The 19,279-nt window shown below is 43.2% G+C and overlaps 1 protein-coding gene across 1 annotated transcript in view; it reads left to right on the top strand.

The window, feature by feature from the left end:
* The window catches only part of jph1a (junctophilin 1a), a 33,407-nt gene that overhangs the window by 708 nt on the left and 13,420 nt on the right, over window positions 1-19,279 (top strand). The window contains exon 3 of the mRNA XM_029457532.1: window positions 2,737-3,505. Within this exon, the coding sequence (XP_029313392.1) occupies window positions 2,737-3,505 (769 nt within the window). The remainder of the gene's footprint in view (window positions 1-2,736; window positions 3,506-19,279) is intronic.

Below are 19,279 nucleotides of genomic sequence, written 5' to 3'. Positions count from 1 at the left end.
CGCTTTAACAGTGTGTTATGTAGCCTGTGTGTGTGTGAGGATGCTCAGACTCAAACTAAGGCAGGCTCATGCAAATACACCAAGGATCTCTTCTGTTATGATCTGAGTTGGTATTGCGCACTGCGCACTGTGGTCAAGCTTCATAGTTTACCCCCCAACGACTAGGACTTATCATCAGCCCTTGTTATGTTAACTTGCTGTTTGCAGATTAACATAATGGTTCCTCTCTTATTCTGATCATCTCATTTGGCAACTACCGGTTGCTCCTCGTATGACAGTGGGAGGAGAGTGGCTCCGTGCCGGCGAGCAGGAGTCTGGAAATCAGAGCAAATCAGTTTGGAGCCAATTATATCCAGACTATCTCCTCTATCATGTACCATGTAGCTGCAATGACATCTCTTCAACTGTATCTTCTGCATAAATGCTTACATTTCCAAAGAAAATTAACTTTTTTTAAAAAGTACTACTTTAATAGTTAAGAAAACAAAAACATGTTTTTACTAAAGATGCAGGATATGGATGTTTTATATTTTCCTGCTTCTCCTGGATGATACCAATAAGATCAAGCATAATTTCACGTTGTTTTATTTTAAAAACAAGTTCATAACCTGTAGTTTATGATGCAGACCTGAGAAGGATGATTTAATATTCTATAACTCTAAACCAAACCAAATCTAACTGACATCATTGTTGCTAACACAAGAAAAACAAAACAGTTTAAGTTCAAATGTTAATTTATTTAAAGCCTTCACACACATAACTTTAGCTTTTAAAGGCTACAGCATTTTGCCAAATAATTCAAATTAAATTCTTTAACATAATCTATAAATAATCTATAAAAATATATATTATTGTGCATCCCTAGTTTATACACTTTGGATGCATCTTCTGATTTGTTTAACTTCTGAAATGCACAAATATATCATCCATGCATTGAGCCATGCACAGGACACTCCTGGACTTCAGGTCAGAGCTTTGATCTCACTAATCGTTGTTGTGTTCAGTGTCGAGACCTGTGTGGTCAGAAACATCCTGATCCGCCCACAGACATGAGTGTTTGCAAGGATTTCTGCAGACAGTCCTTTCTGGTTCTACAGCATCCAAGTCGTCGGACTATTTGTGAGCATCCTCTCCGCTAAAGGAGGCCATATGGTGCAGAATAGATGCCTCACATATGATGGCTGCAGAGGGCTGGCCTTGGGAAATCAGCTGATCCGAGAGGATCTACGGAACATCTGGCTGTCTGACCCTGCCACATCCTGATAACTTGATCTGCAGGGTCAACCATTTGAACTGCAGCGCAGAGCCAGCCTGTTAATCTCACACTGTTTATCCATCTAAATTCCTGCCTGGGCTGATGTATCATTTCTGTTAGAATCTGACCATTATGGCTTTTTTAATTGTATTGCTCAATGAGATTCGAGCGCCGGCTTAACGAGCCTTTCTTATTACGAGGATCAGCGTTGTAATATGATGCTGTGAAGAAGCTACAGTAGGACAGCACATGCTCATTGGGCTAAGCAGCACATTAATGAAGTATTCCTCTCATTATGTGACTCATAGCAATTCCCTGTCGTCAGAGACAAACGGATGGTGGTGAATGTGCCTACTGTCAGTGGGGGAGTTATTGGACGCCTGAAAATAGGCTCCTAGCTGAGTGATTCACATTCATCCCAAGTGATCCTCAGTATCAGAACCTTAATCAAATCTGTGTGATTGAGTTAGTTATGCTCACAGTCCCAGATCTGGGAAGGAGAGAAAACATTTCATTAGACTCTGCAGCCCTACAGTGAGGCTCCTCTGCTCCGTACGTAACGCTGCTTCAAGGACTTTGTGCTGATACACAGAATATCAGCAGAGGAAACAGATAAACCTTCTTCAAGTACCAATATAAATTCAAACTCACTGTAACTGTGAAGGTAAATGTTGCCCTGGTGTGACTTTAAAGGAGTCTCAAACTATTCAGACATATCTTGAAATATTCTGCTGTTGTCAGAGAACATCACCTGGAGCAAAGATCTCAACCAGGGATCCTCGAACCTTTGCAGTTTACAGCGAGTACACGGGAAGATTGTAGAGAAGCTAAACTTTAAAGATGACGTCCAACCTGAACACTACAGTTCCATAACTGTGTGCGTAAAAAGCGCACACAAAAGCACAGAAGTGTAAACAGGTAGCGATCTAAAATCGTTTGTTAAACAGTTAAAATAGTTAGTGTAAAGTAATGGATAAACAGGACTTGCCCAAATAGTGCTATCAAACAAAAGAGAAAATACAGCAGCTTCTACTAAGTGCTCTTGTCATCGTGCATTATTATCATTATTATCATGATTACTGTGTTGCATTGTTTCAGTGGTTCCTAACATGTACATACAGGACAGACAAGAAGACAAAACATACTTCTGCTTTCTGAAATAACATATTGTGTCTGTACTTTCTCTTATCTTTGCTTGTTTCTTGAGAAGAACTGTAAAGTTTGACCTCCTTTGGATTCTAAAAAATATTCACTTGAAACAAGCAAAACTTCTTCTTCTTCTTCTTCTTCTTCTTCTTCTTCTTCTTCTTCTTCTTCTTCTTCTTCTTCTTCTTCTTCTTCTTCTTCGTTAGTGGAAAAACTCACAATTCATTGACATAAGCAACAGACGAAGCTTCATTTAAAGGGCCCATGAGGTTAAAATGTTGTGACGTATCAGGATCTGATGATGTAATCACTGACCATGTCTCCTGGTTCCTCAGGTACCTATCAAGGCCAGTGGATGGGTGGGATGCGACATGGCTACGGCGTGCGTCAGAGCGTCCCGTATGGCATGGCCACCGTTATCCGCTCTCCTCTCCGCACGTCTCTGGCCTCGCTGCGCTCTGAGCAGAGCAACGGCACCGTGCTCCAGGACCTCTCCTCCCCCGCAGACACGGCGACAGGCAGTCGTGGCGGCTTCGTGCTTAACTTCCACTCCGACAGCGAGGTCGTCACCGGCAAGAAGAAGGGCCTGTTCCGCCGAGGCTCGCTCTTCGGCAGCCTCCGGCAGTTGCGAAAGTCTGACTCTCGGACCTCAATCTCCAGCAAGCGCAGCTCTGCACGCAGCGATGCCGCCATGAGCCGCATCAGCTCCAGTGACGCCAACTCAACCATATCCATCGGTGATGGCGAGCTGCCGGATGAGGATTTACCTCTGGAGGACCATGTGGATGCCACCACCACCGAGACCTACATGGGGGAGTGGAAGAATGACAAGCGCAATGGATTTGGTGTTTCAGAGAGATCCAACGGGATGAAGTACGAGGGAGAATGGCTTAACAACAAGCGCCATGGGTACGGGTGCACAGTTTTCCCAGATGCCACCAAAGAAGAAGGGAAGTACAAAAATAACGTGCTGGTGCGTGGAATAAGGAAGCAGTTGATTCCTCTTAAGAACCCCAAAACCAAAGAGAAGGTGGATCGAGCTGTGGAGGCGGCACAGCGGGCTGCAGCCATTGCCAGGAGTAAAGTGGAAATAGCAGCTTCCAGGTACTGTGTGTGTGTGTGTGTGTGTGTGTGTGTGTGTGTGTGTGTGTGTGTGTGTGTACTGTGTAAACACAAGAAGGACAAGGCGAACATCCTCTGGACTTTATTGTCACCGTTGAGTCAGAGCAGCGGCTGAAGAATATCTGCTGGTGTGATTGAAGGTTCAGTCTTATGTCAGTCTGCTCCGAGGCTTCTGTGATCATCCCTTGAAAATGTTCTGCTTCTATTCTCTGCCCATATCTTTCATGCCCAGGGAGAAGGGGCCGGTGTGTGTGTGTGTGTGTGTGTGTGTGTGTGTGTGTGTGTGTGTGTGTGTGTGTGTGTGTGTGTGTGAGAGAGAGATTTGTACCTGCGCGTTCATGTGTGTGAGCAGTATATACATACCTGCGGCATCGCCAACTGCGTCTCGTGTGCCCAATAACGATACCTGCTCCTCCTGCCGAGTATTGTATTGCTCTGAAGTGGCATCTGCTCTTTAACAGGTGGATGGGAGGTGACCTTTTCATGTAAAGCCCCCCCTCCTACTGGGACACAGTTCAGCGTACGCAGCATCGCTTTGACATCCTCTGGTTTCAGAGCATCAGGGAATCGTTAGACTGAAGCTGTGTCTCGCGTGTTTTCATTGTTCTCTTTCTCTCCAGAGGTGCACAGGAACCTTCAAGCTAGAAAACTTATTAAAAAGATTTTATTTTACACAAACGCAAATTTATCTTTAATTAATGTATTAATTAATCATTAAAATGTGTCTTTTATCCTATATATATATATATATATATATATATATATATATACCAGATAAACAATAATAATTGCTCTGGTTATTTATAAAGAGTATCATTATTTCGACATTATTTAGACTGAATGATTATGGATACTATTATGGAGACAGCGATGCATTAATATCAGACTCTATGAATAGCTTTATTATAATATCCAGACATTCTTTTGAACATATATTAATTCCTCTCCAGTGAGCGGGAGGAAGAGAAAACGCTTTATGCTGCGGATTTCTATGAGATAAAGATTACATAAGGTGGATTTAACATGCATCCTCCATACTGTATCTCCCACAGAGAAGACCCCGGTACATGAGTCTGTGTCTGTCAGGGAGGCTGCAGTAAACCCACAAACACTCTTCGGCTGATCAGTTTACTGCAGATGGAAACACATGACCTGGTGCACAGTGCCAAAGCAACAACAGTAAAAGCATTCAAGCTGATACAAAGTGTTTATGGACGCAAACAAGGTCCCCTGTACCGTAGTAAGTGATCACATTACTGTCTGGTACGTGCCGCTCCATCATGTGCTGCTCCTCCGCTCTCCTGACTGAAATCTGTTTGTGTTTGTGTTCTAAACAGCGAGACTGTGACGGTTGTGCGTAAGCAGGTTATGTAAGTGTCATTATACAGTGCATGGCAAAAGATGCACTCGTATCGATCCAGTTCTGGTCACGTGACGCTCTGTCTTTGAATGTGGAGCGTATCCCTGGCAGGGGGGGGGGGAGTACAGAGAGAGTAGAAATGGATTGAAGTGAAAGAGCCAGGGGATAAATGGTGATTGGATAAGATGGAGGGGGGGAACTTTGCTGAGCAAGATGTTTCTGAGGAGTCAGGAGTGGACAGAAATGAAAAGAGCAGAATTTTAAAATAACCCCCCCCCTCCCCCCCTCCCTTGTGAATTACTGTACCGAAAGAGCATTCCCATCATTCTCTGGGGATGAAGCTGATGACCTCATGCCCGTCATCAGCCAATCAATAGAGAGAGAGTGCGATGAGGTGGAGGGAGTTCTGCGTTTGTGGCCCCCCATTCACTGCTGTCAGCCTTATCTGTGTAAAATGGACTTCTATACACACACACACACACACACACACACACTGGATACTGGGTGTGTGTGTGTATGTGTGTGTGTCAGAGGCCTGTGAACTGAGATAAGTGACTGTGTCATTGAACAGTTCACCGTGTCATGATGCTTCTCCCACAAAGCCTTTTTGTTACAGATCAGCAGTCTGTGTGTCCTGGTGGCTCTGCGCTGTGTCACTGTGTAATCTACTGTTATGGTCTTTGTTGTACCTGAACTCACCGTGCTATCTCATAAAAGCACAAGTCTTAAAATGAAGTGTGTTTAAAATAACAATTCACATCTATGTATGCAGGTTTCTTAAATTCAGGACAACCCGGTGATTGTTGAACAGTGGAAACTCTAACAAAGACAGTTTTGGTACAATTACAGTTTTTATCAATGGAGTCCGGATCGGTAAAGCATTTTCTTTTCTATGCTAATAAATTAGAATAATTGTCCAAATCCCTGTTGATTTGATTTATTATATTTTCATTTCAATGCGTGCATTCAAAAGAGTTGAAAATGCTCGAGTCTTGTTTCTCCCGTGATGAACACCGAGACGCCTGCAGAGTCGATTGTCCCGGGGATGAATGCAGATTCTAACCTTTCCCTCCGAACACAAACGCCAGATGTTGGTGTTTTTTGTCCGGTGGGAAACGAGCTTTAGCAAACATTACTGCACAGCTTCTTTCTACTTTCTCCTCAGATTAAGATGATTAAGCAGCACGCTGCTGCTACGATGCTAAGATAGTGTTTGCTCTGCAGCCTCTGCAGAACGGTTAACCAACACGATGCAGCTTCTCCGGACGAGTAAAGATATTTATATGATGCTTATTTCTTTACAGCATTCAGCACAAAGTTGAGACGAGGGAGTGTTGAATGTTTACCATCATCACATGTTTCTGTTTCAGTATAACATCCAACTAATACAGACAGTTATACTTTGCATAATTATAACTGTTTACTGTATTATGAAATCACTGGGTCAGAGGTTATTACATAATTTCAAATCCCTAAAATATGTTGGGGAATTAGTTTTAATTTCAAAGGTGTTTTTATCTTTTATACTTACTTTAGTTTATTTGTCTTCCTGCTGAGATTTCTTTACTATATTTATTGATTTTTTACATTTAACATATTATACATACACAACTTGACCTAAACCCAAATTAAGTACCCAAATGTGGTACTATTAGCAAAAAGTAATAATAAAAAATATCACTTCAAAATTGTATAAATAGCTAAAACTAAAATTAAAAAGGAGAAACATTTACAATTTAATAAATAAAAAAGTATCAACTGTACATATAAGTAGTAAAAACTTAAGTGCACGTGCTCTCACACACACACACAATTACAAACAGACACACAGATTATCTATATGCTCCTAATGAGAACTCACCTCTCCACACACACACACACACACACACACACACACACACACACACACACACACACACACACACACACACACACACACACACACACACACACACACACACAGACAAACATACAGTGAGTATGCATGTGTTGGTGCTAGAGTGTCAGCAGTGAGTACTGACTAAATAAGGCAAGGCATCAGTTGGCTTATCAGCACCAGCCAGGAATATATACCCGTCCCACCACTGATATAGCATCCCGCCATCTCACTCACACTCTCATCTCTCCTAAATGTCTGTGCGTGTGCATGTTCACACAAATGTGAGGGAAAGATTTGAAGAGAATGGGAGAACCTGTGTGTGTGGATGTGTGTGTGTGTGTGTGTGTGTGTGTGTGTGTGTGTGTGTGTGTGTGTGTGTGTGTGTAGATGTGAGAGATGAGATAAGGTTGCTATCGTTTTGGCAGGAGAACAGAGGAAATGTGTGTGTGTATGTGTGTGTGTGTGTGTGTGTGTGTTATCCGAGGGTGTTTGTTTATCACCTGCTGTGTGATGACCTCAGCCTCTCACCACCTGCCCTTTTTGGAGAGAGTTATAGATCAGCCTGTGTTTCAACATGTGAACAAAATAATCCCGACCCTCAGTCCATCACGTTGGATTCCATCTTGGCTGTCCTCGGAGGGGATGACTTCTTCGGCTCCAAATAGAGAGTTGAAGTCCGGTGTCCCCCGTGGACCCTTAATATGTAATTTTGTTGCAGTACAGTTTATCTTTCTGCAAAACCACACAGTGTTTAAATCTCTCGTATCGCACAATGTACGTCGCCAACACCAACATGGTCGCTTCCTTGGCTAGGTAACATAGCTATGTTCCACGCACAAATGTAACTTAACAGGAAAGCGTAACAACTAGTAAGACCCGCTGCCCGTGAGAAAAACACTGACGGAGCTTCAGCTCGAGAGAAAGTTATGACGACACTCACGCGACTCTGTGTGTGTGTGTGTGTGTGTGTGTGTGTGTGTGTTTGTGTGTGTGTAGTCTTTCTAATTACGTATTTTCATAGTCTTATACTTTATTAGTTTTTACTACTTATGAAATGATCTTTTAAACTCACACACATCATGTGTAATTCATGGTACGTAATAATCATTGGCACTTGGCCTCTCTACGGGACTTGAGGTGTAATTGGGTAAATGTTTTCTTTGTCCACGCGAGAGTTTAATCTCAGGGCCGGTGCCTCCTCTTATGGAGTTGTTATGAAGCGGCGCCACACACCTTTTAAAAGTATGTGAAGTTTGTTCTTTTATGAAGTGACAAAATGTACAGTAGCAAACGAAGCCATGAAGTGTACAGTAACTGTAACTGTGGGAATGACAGCCAGCCGTCTGCATCCAGTGTTAGAGGAGCGCACCGTATATTTATCCTCCACATGTCTCGTATTTATGGCGATGTGATGGTGTGAGGTAACACAACATTTATTGCTGACAGAATCAAATGGCACACACACACACACACACACACAAGAAATAACTGGCCACATGTGCCTCGTGTTATCTATATCAGTGACATTAATGGCCGGCGTCATTGCCAGCTTGTACATATGAAAAATCTATAAATAATGTAGCTGATGCAATGGCTCATGCATCATGAGTTAGTTGGGCAGACTTCAAATGACCCTCAGTGAAATCAAATTACAGTGTGTGCATGTAATCTTATTCTTCACCAAGTTATCAGTATGTAGCATCAGAGTCATGGAAACATGTCATACGCAGTTTATGTTATGATTTAAGGCTGACGGTATGTGAGCTCTGAGTGACAGCAATCAGAACCCGGTTTATTGACACGTAGAGAACATTTAATAATATGAATAAAAGAAAATGACAATGTAAATCTGAAAAAATACTATAAAAATATGTTAAATATTAACATATCTTATGACGTACAACAATAATAAAATAATCAATCTTGTCTTCAAAATAATGAATATTGCTCCACTTTTATGCATTCCACCAAATTCTTCATACAAATGAAAAACATTATGAACTTAGTTTGTTAGATTTTAGCTCAACTTGCAGCAACTTTTGGGAGGATTTCCATGAAATTCAAGATTCCCATGTTGACGTTAGCGTTTAGCTTACAGCACCGCGGTGCATAAGTGCCACCAGCTCAGCTGTAAAACATTTAAAACACACAATAAACACACAGATTAAAGAGATGTTACAAATCAGAGCTCATACCAGACAGAGGGGAGCAGATTTATGTATCTAAAATCTGCTGCTGATGCACATTATGATATCATACATCCCAGCAAATAGGAAGGATGTAGAAAGAAAAACTGAATACGTTTTCAGAGTGAGAGTAAAAAAGCTATTTTTCTCTCGATTCCCAAGAGGAGAAATATTTGGCAGAAATCTATCTGCGACCTGCAGGTCCAGCAAGAGAAGTTTACATCGAAGGTAAATGTTTGATAAAGGAAATAAAGTGTGAAGAATCTAAAGGATGTGACTTCCACTTCCACTGTATGAAAGCTTTGTTCAGGAGCAGAGGAGAAAAGACTGAGTGTGCGTGCGTGCGTGCGTGCGTGCGTGCGTGCGTGCGTGCGTGCGTGCGTGCGTGCGTGGAGTGCAGGGTCGTGTCGATGGGATTGGGTTTCACCAACATGCCATCACACTGTGGCTGTGGTTTGTAATCTCTCTGAGCACAGACAGCGACATGAGAGGAGTCATGTGACCTCAAGCAGTGGTTCACCTGCAACCATTAAACATGTAAAAGTACTCATTGTTCAGATGCTTTCCTCCATTTAGTGCAAGACTGTACTCCTTACATTCTCAAACAGGTGATCGTGTCTGCTGTGAATCTTTAAAAGTGATTCTGGATTCAGAATATAATATGTGTCAGGATCTCCTGCAGTCCGCTGTGTGCAGATACAGGCGCTGTGGCAATGATGCATGAAAGCAGAATAAAGTGTGAATGAGATTATGGAGTTTTTATATTTTTTAAAGTTATATCAACTGATTGTAATAATGTAAAGACACTGAGGCAAAGCTGAGACACAAAGTATGATTTATTTGTGCTAAACTTGCAAAAATAAACACTTTTTACAAAAAGAATATTTTGCAATTCTCAGTGACTTCATATATACATAATTATTTACATATATAAAGTTGTTAGGCTTAGGCTAACTGTCCTTTTATTTTTTACATCTGGCCAATTTCAAAAATAATTTGTACACAAAATAACAAAAACTGTTTGTACTTCTTAGCAATTAACTCAATAATGTTTGACACAACTTGGTGTGTAGGATTACTCTCCATCAGTAGCAATGTCTTTGTTCTTTTGTAGAAAAGAAAACTTATTTATAAATCAATCCCCCCCCCCCCCTCGTTAATTGTGTTTGTCACAGCGGTTAAAGAGAGTCAGTGGAGTGAGTTACATATCCGAGATGTAGACTACGGAAATAATGAGAGCAAGCACATTTACTGTTCAATGAGCTTGATCTCTAAGGATTTCCCTTTCTGTGTGTGTGTGTGTGTGTGTGTGTGTGTGTGTGTGTGTGTGTGTGTGTGTGTGTGTGTGTGTGTGCGTGCGTGCGTGCGTGCGTGCGTGCGTGCGTGCGTGCGTGCGTGCGTGCGTGTGTGTTGCACTCCTGAGAATGTCCCATGACGTGACAAGATATTACGTAAAAATCCCAAAAATGTCACTGTGCAATCGTGTCTCTGCACCTGTTCCGGAGCTGTTAACTTTACAAGTCTCCTGATGGATCCACATTGAAGTCCGTGACGAGTTCATTATAATGAGCTGTGGACTCTGTGAGGAAGACATCTTTAAAAACTGTCGATGCAGGTCGATGAGCTGCTCCGGAGGTACAGGAGAATAAATCCTCACTATAGTGTCCACTGTACGCAAACTGTGAGAGTGTCAGGCCCTTAACAGCCACCAGAGATACCATATGTTTAACATTTCTTTATATACTTTATATAAGGTTATTATGCCTGAATCATTTCTGCAACGGGGCATTCATTTAGACATGATGACAGGGAAAGAGATGAAATTTATATGTAATTTAAATAATATTAAGTTGGATATCTTTGGTTTCAGACAGTTCTACACACATGTAACAGTCAACAGATAAAGAAGAAGAGTCTGTCATTTCAGTTTGAGTCGCCTGAACTCTTAAATCTCTCTTTTTTTTTTGTACCTGCTGCTGCAGCCGTGTGTTTAACCTCTGGATACTAATGTGTCCCGCTAAATCTGTGCAGCCTCTCTGATTGGCTAGCTAGGCCGCTTTCCCTCCAGATGTTCACATATTGGATTATGGATTTATCCCTTCTCCTGTTGATTCAGAGTATTGCTTTTTTTTTTATGCTGTTTTTAGCGTCTCAAATATGGTGATTTTCTGATTTTCTCTGCTTTATATCATATTAAAATGAATATCTTTGTGTGTTGGACAGAACAACAAATTTAAAGACGTCAACTCGGACGTTTTTCATAATACTTTTTTATGTCACTATCAGTTTTCCATTTAGCTCATGAAATAGCCATAAAAGACAGATTGTACAAAGATTGTATCACAATTGTTCAGCAGTGGGCAGATAAAACCTAATGCTCCTGTTGGCTCTGCACGGGAGAGGAAATTGATGGTTGTGGTTATATGATTGTGTGTGTGTGTGTGTGTGTGTGTGTGTGCGTGTGTGTGTGTGTGTGTGTGCAGACAGTGGGGTGAATAGTGGCAGGAGATTGGAGGAGAGAGCACAGACCATAATTAAAACTATTCCTTAAGCTCAAGTGGTTGCCAGGCAATGTGACCTTTACTCGAACAGGTTCAGCGTCGGATGTTGAGCCTCATAGTTAAATGAGACACAGCATGGAGTGTGTGTGTGTGTGTGTGTGTTTCCAGCCAAGTTGTAACCCTCCTGCAGTGTGTTCACTCTGCCAAAGCTCACTTAAATGTCTCACCTTTTGGAAGATGTTTGTGTGTTTGTGTGCAGATTGTACCGTACAGTTGGCTGTTAGTGTGGGTTTGTTCATTTGCAGATTCATTAATACGGACCAGATGCCTCGTTGGACAGCTCGCTCAAGTGTCTCTGGTGGTTACCGTGGTTACTGCCTCACCGCCGTCATCACCTTGTCAGCCATTTGTTGATTTTCTTTATGGAGTAGTGGAGTGAGGAGGCGTTGTTAGTTTGACATTGTGTTTATTCATCATCTAAGGCTTCAACAACATCTCTGGTTCCAGTTGGAGATTTACAAAAGATTCATGGACTGTGTGTTAGCGCAGATCAACACTGCGAAGAGTCTCGGTGTCTTTAGTTCACACGGAGTCCCACTGGGTCTCATTACGGCACGTCCCACTAATGCTCCTTTTCAACTTCTCATGCACACTTGATGTGTGTGTGTGTGTGTGTGTGTGTGTGTGTGTGTGTGTGTGTGTGTGTGTGTGTGTGTGTGTGTGTGTGTGTGTGTGTGTGTGTGAGTAAATGTGTTTCTAAGGTGCCGGGGAAAAGATTTTGCATGTGTTCCTGTTTGCAGAGCGACAGGCGCTGTGTGTGTCTGTGGTGCAGCACAACCTCAGGTTACATCATTAACTCTTTGTATCTCTGGCTAACAGCAGACAGATCTCTTAATACAGATTTGGAAACCAATCAATTAAACAATAAATCAGAGAAATGACCATTAATGAAAATAATAGTTGCAACCGAACTTCATTTTACTTCATTTTGGATTTCCTGTCCTTCTTCTCTTGTCCTTTCACCAGTAAACTTTGTATGTTTGAACTCTAAACTTTATTCGTTGATTGTAATTGCCACTAATTGTATAATTCTTCCAATTCTTTATATAAGTTACATGTCAGTTAAATGTGCATGAGAATGATCGAGGAACACACAGTTTGCTTTAAGATGCATTTCCTAACTAACTCTGCCTTTAGGTGTTTAATACGTTTCCACTTCATTCATGTGTCTTATATGTGCTTCTTGTTGGTGATTTTAAAAATGAGTTTTCTTTGGATACACTTAAGTCTTAAAAGAAGAAAGGTTTGCTTGATTGACAGGTGTCTCAGCTTCAATAGTTGTTTCTTCATCTCTTCTCTGAATAGTCTGCCTTAAAGCGACAGTAACATCAAATCCAAGCTTCAACACGTCACAGATATTACGTCCCTGTGTGTGGTTTAGCCCCCCCCCTTGTGTCATTAGCTGTATCAGCTGCGGCCATGTTTCACTCGCGGTGTTGACACAAAGAGCAGCGAGCAGAATCCCTGCCGCTGCCCTTCACCAGAACCAGAGAGATCATCCCAGCAAGGATTCTATGTCACTCTCTCAACGCACCAATGAGGACTCACATCAGCAGTCAGAGGAGAGCGTCCCAGACTGCAGACATAACAGAGCTCTGAACACACAGACACGTGCACGGTCGGAGTTCAGTATATTTGCAGCAGTTTCTGAGAAGCATTCCTGATGCAGAGGCACACACACACACACACACACACACACACACACACACACACACACACACACACACACACACACACACACACACACACACACACACACACATACATACATACCTGTAGCCATGTGTTTCTGGATGGAGGCCAGGTGAAGTCTGAGTAGAGAACCCCAGTGGAGATTAGGTCCGTCTGTAATCCACAGCACAAATGTCAGTAGAGTTTGGGGACTTTATTCTGTTTAATCAAAATGGATTCTACTCATTCTTCTTCCCAGAAATCGAGTCTGTTTGGGAGCTGAATTTCAATCTGTCTCTTCCCATCATCTATCTGTCTGACGATGATTTAGCGGATATCTGGGCCAAGACTTCCTCTCCCACAAAATGACGGTCCCATACATCTAAACTGCATTCTCAATTACCCTCGAGGGAAACGTATTTTCTCCTGGATTAACACAGTTTTAAACATGTCTCGCTCCAACCTATCTCTCCAACCTTTAACGTCTTCAAGGTCACTCAGGTCAGCTGACCAGATGCTCCTTGTTGTCGTTGGGTCAAGGTTAACGCACAGGGGAGACCGGGGCTTGCAGCTCCCACACTGTGGAACGATGACTTTTAACTCACGGTGATAGATGCCTTTCTATTTTTTTGTCTTTGTTTTTATTGTCATGTTTTTATGGTTTTTGCAGATTTTTAAATGTAACTCTGTGTAATTTCCAAATACTTTCTCTTCTCCTTTAAGCGATGTCATACAGTGCCGTGCATTTAGTAAAGACGATTGTTTTCCTCCAGGGATTCTCCAGATGTAAGGATCCTGCCTTGTTCCTTTTCTTCTACGATAGACAAATGTCTTTTCATTACTTGACACAGTCATTTCCCTACACCCTGCATTATGCTTTCACCCTTGCAAGTGTTTTTCATATTGTTGTGCTATGCACATTATTTGTGCCTGTTTTTGTTGCTGCAGTGCTATTTGCATATATGCTTTTCTACCTAGAACAAACCTTGCATGTTTAAAGTGAAGGAAAAAGCATAGTATTATGTTAGGCCAGTCATAAGACTGGGAGAATTGCAATAAGCCTAATTGATGCTTTTCTATTTTGGACATGCATATCTCTACTTTTACTGAAAGGAGGAAGCAGGGGATGAGCACAGAGCACGCCAAACCACCACCACGTTCTAATATCTAAAACACTTCATGTACGGGACGTGGCCAAATGTTCTCATTATACAGCAGCATGTCTCTCTCTTCTTATCTCATAATAACAGCCACGTCTTCTCCCATTTAAAGCCTCATTTGCTGTAGCCATTGTCCCCCCCGCCACTGCAGCCCCTGGTAATGTGAGCCCAGACCTCAACCCAGGAATAATTCCTGAATAATTTCGGAGTTGGTTTTAGCTAACCCCTAATGGTGTTAGTCATGCTTGAGTAATCCTGAATTAGCACCAGCCGGGAATTCAATAGCAGGCGTGCACGGATATAACAGATATGCGCAGGGCAAACTAAGTGCTAATTTGTGCAGACTTTCTGTGATGTTCTGTGCTGCTCTTCTGGACCTGGGGAGTGTGTGGGTTACATACAGGCCAGTCTTAATATCCATTCATGAGCAGATTTGATCTCTTGATTGTGGGCGATGACGGCGAGTGAGTGCTGATGTTTACCACGTGCAAGGTCAAGATTCATCTTCTATCTTATTATATACTGTACCCGTCAGCAGGGGGAGGGGGACTGAGGCTGTGATGGAGAGAAGGAAGATGAGGGAAAGGGGAGGCAGCGATATTGGAAGAAGCAAAGGCGGGGTTGGAGGAGACCAAGAGACGAAGGGGGTGCAGAACTGTGTCAGCATATGTGAGAGAGATTCCTCAAATAGGCCATAGCCCGGGGATGGCTGGACTGGAGCTTCACTCGAGGGATTGTGCACTCGGGATGTCACGTTACAATAAATGTTGTAGTCGATACCAATACCCGTGAAACTCCTCGATACTCCACCAAAAACAAAACAAGGATGTTCTCCAACATGCACGCGTTTATTACGGTTAGCATACCGTTTTTTGTTAGTCAAAGGTCATAACTCCCTCGCTAATATTTGATATTACTTTGAAAACATCTCCTTCAAACAAATGTATTTATTCAAGTTTCTCGCCAAAAACTAAATTCTACAAGATTACATTTCGCCCAATACTCATTTTTGAGCTCTGTTAACGTTAGCTGTTAGTTCTGTTAGTTATAAGAGCAGGACTGTGCTAACTGCTAACATTAGCTAGCTCTCCTGTCAATTTCAACACGGATTTGATTTTCACAATGTAACATTATCGGGGGAAAGATATGGACGACAGGAAGCCATTAGTCCTCTGTCCTGATTCCTGATTCCTGATTCCCGGTACCTGTCGTCGTAGAACGAGTGACATCCCTAATGTGCACATACAACTCACAATCACACATAACAGACACAGAGGTATGAAAATCTTAAAGGAGGAAGCACCGTGCTACATGTGAGCTGGGGTTTGAAATTTAACCCAACAGTAAAATTAGAGGAGCTGAGATGCATAACTCAGCAGTTCTAAATACCCAGAAGTCTTTAAAGGGTCTCTCTCTCTCTCTCTCTCTCTCTCTCTCTCTCTCTCTCTCTCTCTCTCTCTCTCTCTCGCTCTCTCTCTCTGCGTCTCTCTCTCTCTGTGTCTCTCTCGCTCCCTCTGTCTCTCTCTCTCTCGCTCTCTCTTCTATCTCTCTCGCTCTGTCTCTCTCTCTCTGTGTTTCTCTCGCTCGCTCTGTCTCTCTCTCGCTCCGCCTCTCTTGCTCTGTGTCTCTCTCGCTCTGTCTCTCTCTCTGTGTCTCTCTCGCTCGCTCTGTCTCTCTCTCTCTCTCGCTCTGTCTCTCTCTCTCTATGTCTCTCTCACTCGCGCTCTCTCTGTGTCTCTCTCACTCGCTCTGTCTCTCTCTCTCTCTCTGTGTCTCTCTCGCTCGCTCTGTCTCTCTCTCTCTCTCTCGCTCTGTCTCTCTCTCTCTCTGTGTCTCTCTCACTCGCGCTCTCTCTGTGTCTCGCTCGCTCTGTCTCTCTCTCTCTCGCTCCGCCTCTCTTGCTCTGTGTCTCTCTCGCTCTCGCTCTGTCTCTCTCTCTCTGTGTCTCTCTCGCTCGCTCTGTCTCTCTCTCTCGCTCTGTCCCTCTCTCTCTCTGTGTCTCTCTCACTCGCTCTCTCTCTATGTCTCTCTCACTCGCTCTGTCTCTCTCTCTCGCTCCGCCTTGCTCTCTCTCGCTCGGTCTCTCTCGCTCGGTCTCTCTCGCTCGGTCTCTCTCGCTTGTTCTTGCTTTGTGTCTCTCTCGCTCTCGCTCTGTCTCTCTTTCTCTCTCTCGCTCTGTCCCTCTCTCTCTCTGTGTCTCTCTCACTCGCTCTCTCTCTATGTCTCTCTCACTCGCTCTGTCTCTCTCTCTCACTCCGCCTTGCTCTCTCTCGCTCGGTCTCTCTCGCTCGGTCTCTCTCGCTCGGTCTCTCTCGCTCGGTCTCTCTCGCTTGTTCTTGCTTTGTGTCTCTCTCGCTCTCGCTCTGTCTCTCTTTCTCTCTCTCGCGCTGACTCGCTCTCGCTTTGTGTCTCTCTCTCTCGCTCTCTCTCTGTCTGTCTCTCTCTGTCTCTCTCTGTCTTGCTCTGTCTCTCTTTGTCTCTGTCTCTCGCTCTCTCTCTCGCTCTGTCTCACTCTCTCTTTGTGTCTCTCGCTCTCGCTCTGTCAGCCTCTCTCTGTCTCTTTCTGTCTCTCTCTCTCTCTCTCTCTCTGCCTCTCTCTCTCTCTTTGTGTGTCTCTCTCTGTCTGTCTCGGTCTCTCTCGTTCTCTCTCTCTGTCTCTCTCTCTCTCTCTCTGTCTCTCTCCAGTTCTGTCTCTCTGTCTGTCTGTCTCTGTCTCTCGTTCTTGCTCTCTCTCTCTCTCTCTCTCTCTCTCTCTCTCTCTCTCTCTCTCTCTCTCTCTCCAGTTCTGTCTCTGCTGTTATCTTCTGTACCTTTCTCTTGGTCTGTGTTTTGTACTTCTCTCTTTGTTTTTCCCACCCATCTCAAACACACACGTAGACACACATTCCACAGAGAGAAAGCGCCGTGCCCGCCTCGCTGACTGCCAAACTGACTCAACACTTTTCACACAAGTCATTTGTCACAGTAATGAAACAACCATCCAGGCCTTCATCAATATCCAGCCTCAGTCCAAAAGGAATTGCTTCAAAGTCTTTTCTCCTTTCTACACTTTATCCAAATTTCTTCAAACTGTTGTGTGTGTGTACGTGTGTGTTTGTGTGATATTTGCATTGGTGCCAGCAGGTGCATTTATGGATTTAAATACCTTGATTTGTTTGGACCCATCCCAGCACTCAACTAGACAGGAGCCTGCAGAGCCCGAAACTAGACATGAACAGGTGTTGCTTTGTATTCAGAGGCAGATCGGCTTCAGACTGTCTGACAAGTTATAGAACTTAAAACTTTTACGAAGGTCAATCGTGAGCTTGCATGTAGTTGTTTACTCAGACTTTTGTTGCCTTGAATGTGTGACAATGCATTACATCATTTGGCCTGAAAAATGTGTTTGTCTGTCTTCACGCATTGTCGACAGGCATAGCAAGGCACAAAGTAATGCAGATTAAAGCTGCTACAAGTTATATATTTGCATTGACAATAGAATTATCATTACTCTGCAATTCCCTCTGCTATACGAAGCATCTTATCATCTTTCAGCTTGTTGTTTTGGTTTTACAAGCTTTTTTACCGCTCTGATAACCTCACTGTACTCAGACTGTTCTCCTTCTCTGTTCGTACTTATACCTACAAAAAGTAAAGATTTAAAGAGCCAGATAAGGAATATTAGAAGATAATATGTCAATGTTTTGATTTCAGCTTGTTGCGCTGCCCCCAAGTGGACAAAACATGCATTATTGCAGGTTTAACAGTCCATGCATTGTGGAAGGTGCTGGTGTCACTCGCTAGTTTGATTAAAACTCTCCGATGCCTGGAAGAAACCCAACCAACCCTTTCGTCTCTACGCTCCACATGCCCATGTTTTCGCGCCTTTCATTTCACTCTCGTTCCACTCCTCTATCACACCTCTACTCCCATCATTCTCTGCTTTCACCTCCCACCACCAGACGTCCTGTCTGTGAACAGTCTGCATCGCTTCCTGTCTGCCCGTGACTTTATGCTCAGTGTACCTAAAGGGAACTGTTAAGATCCTTAGGACATGTCATGGGCACGCTGTATACATTCATGACGCCTTTCATTTGCCTGCACAGTTCACACATTTCAGAAATAGAAGCATGTATGTCCTTGCAGTAGCATGTGTGGCAAGTGGATGTCTGCATGTCAGAGGTGTGATGTAACAGGAATGCTTTAATGTCAGTTTTTAACGGGGAAGTGCTCTTAAATAAGACCACAAAGCTGCTTTTAGCCCCACTGACGTGTTTGTAATACTCATAGTAAGAAGCAAAGCATTGTGTGATATACTTATAATTTCTTCAATCTTATTTTTATCTGCAGCTGGTCAGTTTTCCAGCGGCTGTAACAAACACAGCCTGAGTGTGTCCTTTGTCAGTGGGTGATGCAGAGAGAGGGAACTGTCCGTCTCTCCCCCCAGCATATGGCTTCTCATGCATTTTAATGTCTCACTGTCCCAGCCCGTCAAAAGCAGGACAGCCCAGAGTCCAAAGAGTCTGAAATAGAGACATCTGTCCGCTGGGGTCACTCTGACAGAGGGAGGGGAGGATGAGGAGATGCTGCATCAATGGACAGATGAAGAAGGAACAGGAGCATTGATTGAAAGAGAGAAGAGATGGTGAAGGAAAGTGGGAGAGGAAGATGGATGAGTGGGGTTAAGCAGGACGCACAGCTGTCAATACTTACAGCCCATCTGGATCTTTGCAGTGCATGTTGCACTGTAATGTATTGTATCAGAGATCCACTCAGTGTATACAGTAAATTATTTTTCCTACCGAACAAAACACCCACTAACATCTGGCTTATGTCTTAAGTGGGAAAGGTTTCAATCAGCATTCATTGCCAGGACAAATGACTCTGCAGTAGTCACAGTATGTATCGACTCTTTACCAGATGAAACACGACACATGGACACACTTGTTTTTTTACTTTT

This window comes from Cottoperca gobio, chromosome 20 (assembly GCF_900634415.1).
Source record: "Cottoperca gobio chromosome 20, fCotGob3.1, whole genome shotgun sequence".
Taxonomy (NCBI): domain Eukaryota; kingdom Metazoa; phylum Chordata; class Actinopteri; order Perciformes; family Bovichtidae; genus Cottoperca; species Cottoperca gobio.
The sequence above is the reverse complement of the archived record's forward strand: the minus strand, read 5'-3'. Positions and strand labels throughout refer to the sequence as shown.